Below are 12,312 nucleotides of genomic sequence, written 5' to 3'. Positions count from 1 at the left end.
GAACCTGAGCCTAAAAAATGTCAAAGCTACTGCAAAAATACCACGAGAACCATCACAAGAAAAGACTGCACTGAATGCAAAACAACTGGCAAGGAAGTTTATTGTTTTGCCTTTTGCATTAAATCCAATAAATCAAGCGTCCACATTTTGTTTTTTCATAAAACTTAAACCTTAAAAATTTTAGCCTTTAGAAAAGCTGTGATCAATATGAAATCACTTCATATCGTCCACACTGAGCCGTTATTTTAAATGTGTCTCATCACTCTGTCTGATATCTAATCTCCCCTGTTTGAGACCTCCTCAAAGCAGTTTTGTTTGCATTCTCGGTCATGGAAGCACTGTGATTGTTGTGAAAAAGGCAGTGAAAGTTGTGGAGATGTACATCAGGGTGGTGGTGCACTGGTGGATAGAGGACAGCTGTCACGTCGGCAAACCTCAGCGGTATTTGTTCGTCTAGCCATGCTACTTTCCTGTGAGAGCAGCTCTGATTACACTGACATGTGGCATAGCATGACACGCTGCCAACGTGGTCAAGAGAGGCAGAGAGAGTATTTAACCCCATTACAAATGACCACCTGTTGACACTATGGAGGAGTGTGTGTATGTGTGTGTTCTGCTCACTCTTGTTCACTGTAGCAGTTTGCCAGCTGAATGATGCAGATTCCCAAGGGAGATGCACAGAGACAAAAAATAGAGAGCACCACGAAGTGAACCAGAGGAGAGAGCAAGAGAACTGTGTGAACTAATGATGTTAGCTAGCAGGTGACATTCAGAGTGGTTCAAAGTGTGTCAGATTTGGATATAACGCTGCACACACTGTTCAGTCAGAAACACACTGCAGTTGCGCTTAGTTTGTGTGTGTGTGTGTGTTTGTGTGGCAGCTAGTGACAGCCACAGCTTGGAGAGGTTGAGGTCATAGCCACAAAGCCAGCTGAATGGGAGAAAGAGAAACAAACCCTTGCTTGTCTGTCTGTATGGGTGTATCTGTGTATGACAGACAGATACACGCACCAACACACTTAGACACACACTGCTCCAGTCACCTAATGCCTCGAGCAAACATACCTAGATGTATTTGATTTTGCGTGTGTGAAAAGTGTGTGACATATTGATTGTGTGTGTGTGTGTGTGTATGAGAGCAACTTGGTAGCCCTGAAGCAACTTCCTCAGCCATAGAAAGACACACATACACACAAAGTCAATACCACACCTTTATCGCTATCAGACATCCTCTGGCACTCCCATACACACACACACACACACACAGTTACTGGTCTGTCTCACACTACTAAGTGCATTTTCAGTTCATTGACATTTTAGTGTGACAGCTCTTATTCAGCTGCCATTGTGCAATGTGCATGGTGTGCATATATATATCTATATATATATCATATAGATCATGTTGGAAAAATAATTTACTTGAATGTGTTTGCATATTCAAACCTGTTTGTTGACTGTCATGCTCATGAGCTCATGTGAGCACTGAATATCCATGTATCGCTAATATAAACTACACTGCATTTTTTAAAACAAATATCCCTCTTGTCTTGCAGGCCTCTGATCCCATCCCAATCAAAAAGTCCAGACATGAAGATTTCCCATCCCAATCGCCACTGGCTGACAAAGAGAAGCAGCATGACTGGCTACAGTCCCTGTCAGCTTCCAACAAGGTTGGTTTTCCTGAGCTCAGGAAGGAGATGTGGCTGATGATGATGCATGGTGCATGAGATGACATGTCATGTGATATTATAGTGAAGTTTTCGAATGAGGGTAATGCTTAAATTTAGATTTGGCAAGCCATGCTGCCAGGGGGATGAGTGGAGGTGGAGGGAGGTGTAACTGTAGATGCCACGAGCCCCACGGATTCTCTTACTGAGATGGAGTGAACTTTGAGAGAGCCGTGTAACGCAGTATAACCAAAATATAATGATGGATGTTCCCTGTGAAGATCAGTATTCCCCAACAAAGATATGGTAAAAATGGAGGTATACTGAGAATGTGTCAACAATCAACCCCTCTCTAGTCATAACTTCATCTTTATAGCACAGAATTGTCATCAATGGACTAGTCTGTATGAAAAGAACTTAAAATATGAAAAGTAAAGCTCTTTGTAACAATATAGTAATAGAGCATAATACCAATATTTATAATCAGAACTAGATCCCTGAAATATTCTACATTCTAACTTCTCATGACGGAGATATCCCATCATTTTTGTGAATCCCCTCTCTTCTGGACACCATCGGCTTTCACAACAAACTAGATGAGGATACATCTGCAGTGATACAGCCACACAGAACAGAACTTCTTTGTGACGCTGCAGTTGGACACTTAAATTTAACAACTAAATGCAGATAAAGTGTTCCTCTCAACCTTTCTCCACCAATAGCTGCATGAAACACAGAACTGAAAACCAATTAGACAGGTTGACTGAAAGCAGGTAAAGAAGTCTTTCCTCATAAAGCAGATTTCTTCAGTACACCGATATGGATCAGGATCCATTAGGGTTGGGTATCAAACCTTGTTACTTCCCCCAAAAACATGTCCATAGTACTACGAATCAAAACTGTCATGCGCTGGAAGTCGACACTATGATGTCTCATTAGATTCATAACTTTGTTCACTTTCATCAGATATTCCTCTGATTTAAATCATAAGATATTCCAGTTTCAGACTAGAGAAACTGTTACTGAGCTCCCCGGATGTGTCATTACTCAATGTAATCTCTTTATAACTCGTGATTTCAAGTATTCTTACTGCTCTTCTTTCAGGGGGTTAACTGCATTCAGCCGAGGCAGAGGCCCTCAGCTTTCAGGCCTTGGTCCCCCCACATCTCTGCTGGTGATAAGGAGCCCTCCAGCCACCCTCTGGCCCTGCTGAGAGACAGGTGAGTCCCGCAGACCGCAGGTTAGCCACGTCCACTCACCCAGTAGTGTTGAACTGACTTTGAAGACTTTCATTACAAACAAGAAGATTTGAGCTGTAAGAGGAGCTTTTACTGCAAGAGATGGCAGCCATGTTGTTCAGCTGGATCTGATGAGCTCCCAGCATGCTCTCTCACTTGTCTGGGTGGGCTGGTGTCAGAGGGGTCAAGTCTGACTGTACCACAGCCTCCCACACTGTACCATTAACACACATTTGACACACACTCATACTGTGGGCTCCCACTTGGCATGGTGATGCCAGTGCATGCTGCACCATATCACAGTTGATCTGGCCCAGTTTCTCCTAAAGTGGGAGGACAGAGCTGCAGGCACTTTATTTGAATGTTTCTCTACCCTGGTTGGCATAGGCTGTTCAAATTGAATCCTCCAATATGGTTTTGTTTACTTACGTTGCCGAATTCAGCTCTTATGTAACCTTGATTCAAGGTATTGCATGTGTAGCAGTGCCTTACACTCCAGTTAGGCACTTCACACCCTGTTGACTATGTTAGAACATGACCTACCCAACAGGTCTCACATTTAGACATCAGGAGATTTGCAGTTAAATTGTCTGGTTTCCTCTTAGCTTCTACAACTACAAGAGCCTGGAGAAAGCTGTGGCCCCCAATGTCGCCCTCACACCGCTGCCCCTGGGGAAGATGGGTCCCATGTCCCCTTCAGTTCCCAGCACCTCCCACCCAAGCGGAGGTGAACCCCCAGGTGAGGGTGCCAACCCTAACTCGAGGCCTCGTAAGAGAAGAGCCACAGGGGAGCTCCCGCCTCCACCACCAGAAGCCCCCTGCCCTCCATCCTCAGTTGCCAGCAAGCCGCCCCTGCCGCCTCAGGATGATAAAGACTCTGAGGTGGAGATCGAAGTGGAGAGCCGCGATGAATGTAAGCAAAGAGCTGAATACAACTAGATGTGAACAGATTAGTTGTTGCATGGCTCAAGTTTGACCTTGCCTTGACAAGATCAACTGAGTTGACTACTGAAAAACTAGCCGTTGATTTCACCCAATCTTGTCTCTCTGGTCTCTCTCGACAGTCACTTCGTCCCTGTCCTCCCTGTCGTCACCATCTTTCACTTCGTCCAGCAGTTCAGCCAAGGACCTGAGCTCACCAGGTGCCCAGGGGCCCGTCTGCACTGTCACGTCGGCCGAGGGCGCTGCGCCTGCAGTAGCACCTACCGCAGCCCCTCTGACCCCTCCAGAACTGGGGCTGGAGTCTGAGCTGGAGAGCCTGAGGCAGGCACTGGACAGCGGACTGGACTCCAGAGAGTCAAAGGAGAAGTTTCTGCATGAGATTGTTAAGATGAGAGTGAAGCAGGAGGAGAAGTTGGGATCTGCCCTTCAGGCCAAACGCAGCCTCCAGCAGGTAGTGCTCTATTGATATCATTGTAAGAATATTATGACATGTTGTGCTAAAGACCGTAGATGTTCGTATTGCGGCTTCAGACTCGATTTCAGAATCGTGACACCCTTAAACATTCTACTTCTCAGTTTCATACATGCGCTGTAAGTACAGGCATAGATCTGACTTGTGTTTTGTGTAGTGATTAAATAAACCTTCCAGCATCTCCCAAGCCAACAGAGTTCCTTTAGGGTGAATCAAATAAGCAAACAAAATAAAGTCTGTTCCTGTTTGGCATCTGCCCTTCAGGCAGATTGAAAGAAAAATGTTGTATTATGTAATCTGACTTGATTTGAACTTGCCCTTGAGGGCTTTGAACATTTCCTTCAGTGACTTGAGATATTACTCATGAATGAGTTCTCTTAATTTACCTGAAACTTTGCTTATGACTTGACTTGCACTTGCATTGATTGAATATGGTGGGAATTTATCTGACAGACTTTTCAGTTTTCATATCACGTATGGGAGTATTGTCACCTAAGGCCACCAACCAGTTAAATGTGTAAGTGTACCTATAAGGACGCAGTGAATTTCTGTTTAAGTAATTGAACAGAACACATCAGAGTTATATATATATTTGTTTGCTATGTTGCCATGACAACAGTATGATTTCACTGGATAGTCTTCAGTATTTAGATCTGTAACCTCTATTCTCACACTGATATGCTATGTTGACATAGTATATGATTTCATCTTAGTGAATGTAACATACTGATGTATTACTGCTGGCTAAGAGAATGGAATTACTGAGTCCTAGCTACCCATGACAGCTCACACAAACCTTTTTGAAATCTTACTTTTCAAAGTTGGCACGCTGAGGAAATCACTTGAGCTTAGACATGAAAACGCAAAAGTGGATTAGAAGTCCTTATCGCTGTCCGCAAAGCTTAGCATGACTTGGCAAGTGATAACAATGAGAGCGGATGTTGCTGCAAAGGGAAAGGCCAGACTTCCATTTTTATTTTTGGTATTTGGACTCAGAACAATAAAAATGCAGACGAAGGAGTCTGTGTGGGTGAGCAGCACAAAATGCATCCTGAGTAAAGAAAAGCAATTCCACTTTCACTTTCCATCAAGTTTTAGAGGAGCTGTGGAGAGACAACACAAATCCAACTGGCCTACAAGCTAACTGAAGAGTGGCCTCAGTTGAAATATCCCTTTCACACATGTATTAGCACATAAAAAAGTCTGTAATGTGTGTCTGACATGGCTCATTAAATGACAATTACTCCTTTTCACTTGTTTAAAAAGCCCAGAATATATAATATCCAGATATTTTTTCTTTCACAAATTTATCTGCTGGACATAAGATGTCTCCTACTTTACCGTAAAGTCCATTCTCAGTGGATGTGCGCTGGGGAGACTTACTTACTTACATGGGTGACTTGAAAAACAACCCACTAGTATAATTCCTGCTGTGTACCCTTGAACTAACCCTGATGGCATTGAAAAAGTATGTTATGTAAAGCCTCTGTGTGATGGGGATTGTTTCTTTCACTCTTTTTGTAGCAACCAACAAAGCTTGATGACAGACATGTTTGTCTCAACTGCTATGTTCCCATGAGTAGGCTATGGGTGTGTTGCTGCAAGACACACACACACACACACATGCATACTCACACTCTTTCGGTGATTCAGAGGAAGGAAACCTAACTTCTACCAGCCCACACATTGCTCTAACCCCTGACTTGGCTCAGTGTAAACACTGACATGAAGACTGCAGCCTATTGTAACAAGTCGCTGATCTCAGGTGTCAGCAGCTCGAAATAAAAGCAAAGCCACCAAATGATAGATATGTCCACTGGCATTCATCGAAGTTGCATAAACACAATGGGACACTAAGTTTCCTCAGTAGTAGACTGACATTATGTAAAAAGCCCTACAAATCCGAGGTAGACCGTACCTCTCTTTGACTGTAACTTCTACTGTCTCTTCTCAGGAGTTAGAGTTTCTGCGGGTGGCCAAGAAGGAGAAGCTGCGGGAAGCGACTGAGGCAAAGCGAAATCTGAGGAAGGAAATAGAGCGCCTGCGAGCCGAAAGCGAGAAGAAGATGAAGGAAGCGAACGAGTCGCGGATCCGTTTGAAGCGCGAGCTGGAGCAGGCCCGACAGCTGAGGGTCTGTGATAAAGGCTGCGAGGCTGGCCGTCTTCGTGCAAAATACTCTGCACAGGTCAGTTATTGACGTAGCTTGTGAAGGGTTCGGACCAAGTTTTTGTTACACTTTGACCTCCAAATCTTTAAAGATAAGATAATGGTGATACTTTTAAGAAACATGGGCCGTGTAATGATGAAGCCAAACAAGGCCATGCGGGCAGACAGGCTTGCATCCAGTGCGAAGCAAATGAAGTCTAGACGATTATGTAAACACCCTCAGAGTAATAGCAGTGTTTCAGAGTTTCACTGTCTCAAATACTCTCAAGGTCAACAGAGGAACAGGCAACAAAACCCCCCACATTTCCTCTTCCCCAGTCAAAAATAAATGGGTGTAGGCCCATGTGCACAGACGTATGATAAGTCCCCTCTCTGAAAGGAAACAGGAAGAGACGTCGACTTCCCTCAGGCACCATGGGAAATGCAGATTAGACAAAACAAGAGGGAGGTTATGCTCTCCAGCTGTGTCTAACTGCAGAGACTGCAGTCGTCGGAAGGCTGTCATTAAGATGGTTTAGACGTTCATGTTGCTGCGGCCTGAGCTTAGGAACAGGAAACTAGGCAAGTTTTCTGAGACTTTCAGCCTTTATGTAAATGCTATCAAAGTCTGTTTTGGCAAAAGAGGCCAGCCGTTTGAAGACATCAGCTTGATACAGGAGACTAAGTCTTGAAAAATAAGGTAAAATCTAGAAAGTTTTGTGAGTACATTTCTGAAAGAAGTTACACTGATATAAGTAAAACTTTTAGAGATCCTACTCAGACTTGCAGTTTTTAGCCTTTATGGACTGAAATGTTGGTTTTGTGATTACATTCTGATCAGACATATTCGAATTCGAATAAACTGATTAGAAACACTGCATTTCACTGTAGCCACATAATTCCTGAAATCTGTGTCTGCCTTTACAAAGGAAGAGATTTTCTTCTTTTTTTATTTGGCATATTTAGAAAACCACTTGCCATTTTTTGGGACTTTAGAGAAACTTTTTAGTGATGTAAACGCACATGGACTGGTTGAACACATGAGCCATCAACCGCCATTTTTAAAAATCTATGTATAATGCAAACCATTTCAAGAGCTGGTAGCTGGTGCAAACAGGAAAAAAAATCTTGAATGTATTTTAGTCTGTGGGGTAGCTCCCTAATGGGCAGGTCCTCTCAGAGATTCCCCAAAGCTGTTTGGTCCAGAAATGTCCATTGGTGTCTTCAATAGGATCATAGGGTTACATCTTACAGCTCATAAACTGGCATATGAATGAAAATGAGTTCCCTGAGCAATATATGTCAACAGCTCAGCTGGTTGTTTCACTACATTACATTTCCTATGTTTTCCAGATTGAGGACCTCCAGATGAAACTGCAGCACGCTGAGGCCGACCGTGAGCAGCTCCGAGCTGATCTACTGCAGGAGCGGGAGGCCAGAGAGCACCTGGAGAGAGTGGTGAAGGAGCTACAGCAGCAGCTCTGGCCCAAATCCAACAGTGACAAGGAAGGGACACTGAAGGACTCGTCAGCTGACAACTAATCCAGCTGCCAGCCTCACTGCCCAGCTCCCCCCACACTCCCCCCACACTCCCCCCCCCCCCCCCCCCCCCCCCCCCCCCGCCATGATCAACAATATCTTCTGCCCAACTCCCTCCACCCTCCCCCCCTGCCATGATCACCAATATCTTCTGCCCAACTCAACCCATAAACACCCCCTGGAGTCCTGGGCTGGCTGCATCACGCTCACCCTCCGGAACTCAGAAATACTAGACTTGCCCTCTGACTAGAGACGGAGAGAAGAAATAAGGACCTGTGTCCTTAACCATGCCTATGAAAAGTCAAGTGAGTGTTTTCCTTGGAGAATGACTGAAACAGCAATGCTACAACAAGGAAACGCGTGTTTCTAAATCAAGCACTGACTTGCACCTTCCAAACTCACAGAACTGAAAACTGGATCACAAGAGTGAAAGAAAAAAAACTCATGTATAGCACTAAATGTGTTTGTGCCTGTATTTTCTCTGACAAGAAAATGTGGTGAGACTTTTGGACGGGCGTGTGTTTTTAATAAATGCTGAAAGATGATCATATCATGTAAGAGTTACACAGCTGTTGAGAGGTTTTAAGGCGCTGTGGCCAGGAGGTCAGGGCTCACATTTACCCTCCAAAAAGTCTCCTCCACTGTCCCTTGCCATGATGAACATGGAGGATTTTGAACACATTATAAGCTATTTAGAGACTACATAGCGATATGTAAAGAAAAAAAAAAGACAGTCTCTTTGTTTCTCTGTGCTTTTCTGAGTTTGAAAATATAAAAGACACAAATGAATTAGATAATGAACAAAACAAGCAAAAGCCACCAGGCTTTGTCAGATTTTCAGGTAGCCACTGCAGTCCACTTCGGGGTGGGTGGGGGACCAGTTCAAAGTTCAAGCGACCTTTTTTTTTCTTCTGCCTGTTACTGTTTTATAAAATCATTTATTTCTAATTTCTCCAAACAGTGGGTGGGCTTCAGGTTGATATTTTTCTCTCTTTGGATCAAACCCTGGATTGTAAATTGGAAATAAAAACATGCTGTGTTAAAGGCACAAGTGCTTTTGAATGAGCGCTTGTTCCAGACGATCAATAACAATATCCAACAGTCGCCATGTCAGTGTTGCTCACACACACACTTACACACTGGTTGCCATATCTTATTTTCAGCGTTTGGGTCACAACCCTGAAGTCTTTGTCTTCTAAAGATAAAATACTCCAGATGTGAATGTGGCCTTTTTTCCCCTCATCTTGTAACATTTAAGTGAAGAAAGCGGCATGTTTTTACACCAGTTGACATTAGAACCATCTTAAATGAAAACATAGTGGGCTGGATTGAGCGCCCTTGACAAGAACCACAAAAATGTTCATTTTAATTAAATTAAGGTATGTAAATATAAATATATGTTGTTGTTTTTTTTTTAACGTTACAATAATGAATCGCACTTTTTCATAACAAAATACTGTTATAATGCATTGTACTCCCACTATTGTCTTCAATCTTACTTTGAAAACTTCATCTTATACATGACTGCTACCATATAAATCCAGTAAGCATTTTGTTGATTATATGCATCTTGAATAAATACTGTTGTTCTGTTTTCTTAAGGCAAGGTATTGTAAATAAACAGAGAGAAAAAGGCTCCACCTGTTGCTTGCTGATGCAGTCGGGTTTGTTGGAAAGTTTTGCTTTCTCCAGTTTTTGTAATATAATTGACACAGATGTCGCTTGAGTACCCACTTGCAAACTCCTAATGAATTTGACAAAACCTGGTTAATGCGTCAGGAGCCTGAACAAGCAGTCACACGTTCGAAGAATGAAACCTGAATTTTCTCCGGAGGCAGAGGCCATGAATCTGCCGTCGCATAGTGGGTACAATGCAATCAGAATGTACATTGTGTTAATGCTATTTTTCCTTTGGTTGTTGATGTTGTTTTAAATGTGGAGATATTTTATTGCTTGTCTCTTATGTTCACTTTCAATAGAAAACTCATATTTTCTTTATGCATGAAATCTGAAATACATGAAGTTTGCCATACATATAGTCAGTTATTGGGCATTGATACTGTACATGTAAGGGTTTTATTGTGTTATGCAATATAAAGCAATTTGTCTTATTTAGAAGAGGAAAAGTAATTAAAAAAAAACAAACAGCGGACCGTATATTGTTCTTGAGAAAAAGAACTTCACACTTGCAAAAAGCAGAAGGCAACGACAACAACAACAAAAAAAAAAGAACAAAGGAGAAGAGAATTTTTGTTAAATGCAATGCTGGACAACCTCAAGTGCCTGGACGAGGGCGAAAGGTTTCCAGAGTAGGAAATTTGATGATGAAGCTGTTGGTGCTGAGCCTCTCATCAACTTCCTGTTTGCAGCTTTCAAATTTAAAGCCCCTCCCTCACTCAGCAGCTCTGATTTAAAATATATATATCTATATAAAAAAAAAAAAAGAAAGAAAGAAAAAAAGAAAAAAAATCAGTATTTTTAAAACCAACCAGTTTACAAACTTTTTTTCTTTTTCAGAGAACAGTTGAACAAATGCTAGACGCTTAAGGTTTTTTTTTTTTTCCTGAATGAGTGCTCTTTTTTTTTTTCTTCATTTGAAATCAATGATATGCATGTTCAAACAATTTTTATAGAAGACCTTAAAAAGCCACTTGCGTTGGTGAATTGTTACTTTGGGTTGTATATAAAGACTTAACTGTTTACTCCCAGTTTGTTGACTTGTCCTGAGGCAAACCTGTCAAGGATAACAAAGAGGGCATTAAGGTAAAAGCCCTTTTCTTACATTACTGATGTTGCTCTGAGAAACCATTCTGCATCTGCGACTTTGGCAGACCTAAAATTGGTACATTTTGTAGTTGTTTTTACACTCAAAAGAGTTGATAGCCTATGTGTAGTTTACTTAACTCATGGTTTTCTACAAAAAAAAGGGAGACAGTAACAACATTGGCTCTTCACTCTCCCGCACAAAAAGAAAAAAGCAGTTTAACGAAGTCTTGTTTTCTAAAGGAGAATCATTTTGCTAAAAAAAAAAATGGCAATAACAGTCCATATTAATAGACAAATACTAGCCAGTGTGAAGATTTGAATAAGAATTTACAAATGTAAATATTTTTTTCATTTACAATATTGTATAATATATGTACATGGTGTTTCCTTTTTCAAAGAAATCTTTTCTTACAATAGCTGTCTTGTTTTTTTGTTTTTCTGAATTTGTGTTTTAACTGAGATGTTTCAAAAACAGTTAATGCAGTGCGTAAGAGAATATTCCCTACATAAACATGTTAATCCATTTCTTTTCATTTTTTTTTTTTTTTTACTGTAGAGTCTTTATATTGAATGACTTTTTTCATCAGTCCATATATATTTTTAACAGTGTGTTTAGTATCAGATAGCAGGCCTATAGTATGGGTCTCTCTCTCTCTCTCTCTCACACACACACACACACACACACACACGCATACACACACACAAACACACGCACACACAGGACTGCACCACCTTGCAGATTGTTTCCCTCTCATTCTTATTTATCATTTTAGCCCTGTGCTGCTGCTAATACTATATAAACCTTACAATTCTAGAAATATTTTTTATGTAAGAGGTAAATGTAAGCTTTCCCATTTATTAATGCCACATATACAGTATGGAAAAAAAGCTTGGCGTATTCATCTATCTCCCTTTTTCCCCTCATCTTTTCACACCTTTTTCCTCATCCCTGCTCCAAAAACACCCTTCCCCTTCTCTCACGACACGGACTATATTGTAAAGTAAAGGACTTTATGAGATTATGTTTGAAAATAGCTATGCTTATATACAACAGTGACTGAATGTACAGTGTATAGATGCATTACCAGAAATAAAGTTGTTTGTCCAGATTGAATGACCCAGTTTCCTATTTTTGCTGCCTGCTTGCTAAACAACGTAATATTGCATTCAGAATGCTTGTTTCATCTAATTCACCTCACTCATGAAAATTAGTTCACAACATTAAAGGGACAGTTCACCTCAAAATCAAAAACACATCTTTTTTTCCTATTACCTTACCCCTAGAAATGGCTGCCTTCTCTTGAGTGTAATGGAATAATAGAACAGAATACTTCTGAAAAAAACAAAATAAAATAAAATAGCAGAAATAATGACCTGGTTACTCAAGGTCGGGGTTGGATTTTGTTGTGACATTTGAATCAATTTTGTGAATAACTCAAGACTAAAAATCATTCTAAAAAAACAATCTGACAATGAAATTTAGTATAGACACTTATAAGGCTTTATAATAATATAAGGCTTTGATGTTTTGTAGAGCAAAAGT

At 41.3% G+C, this 12,312-nt stretch overlaps 1 protein-coding gene across 1 annotated transcript in view; it reads left to right on the top strand.

Moving 5' to 3' along the window:
* Positions 1-11,878, top strand: part of skia (v-ski avian sarcoma viral oncogene homolog a) — a 73,540-nt gene extending 61,662 nt beyond the window's left edge. The window contains exons 2-7 of the mRNA XM_046397967.1: positions 1,554-1,670; positions 2,772-2,887; positions 3,511-3,818; positions 3,970-4,298; positions 6,274-6,504; positions 7,818-11,878. Coding sequence (XP_046253923.1) covers positions 1,554-1,670; positions 2,772-2,887; positions 3,511-3,818; positions 3,970-4,298; positions 6,274-6,504; positions 7,818-8,006 — 1,290 coding nt within the window. The 3' untranslated portion in view covers positions 8,007-11,878. The remainder of the gene's footprint in view (positions 1-1,553; positions 1,671-2,771; positions 2,888-3,510; positions 3,819-3,969; positions 4,299-6,273; positions 6,505-7,817) is intronic.
* The last annotated feature ends 434 nt before the right edge of the window (positions 11,879-12,312 follow it).

The sequence above is a fragment of the Scatophagus argus genome, chromosome 8, assembly GCF_020382885.2.
Source record: "Scatophagus argus isolate fScaArg1 chromosome 8, fScaArg1.pri, whole genome shotgun sequence".
NCBI classification, from domain to species: domain Eukaryota; kingdom Metazoa; phylum Chordata; class Actinopteri; family Scatophagidae; genus Scatophagus; species Scatophagus argus.
The sequence above is the reverse complement of the archived record's forward strand: the minus strand, read 5'-3'. Positions and strand labels throughout refer to the sequence as shown.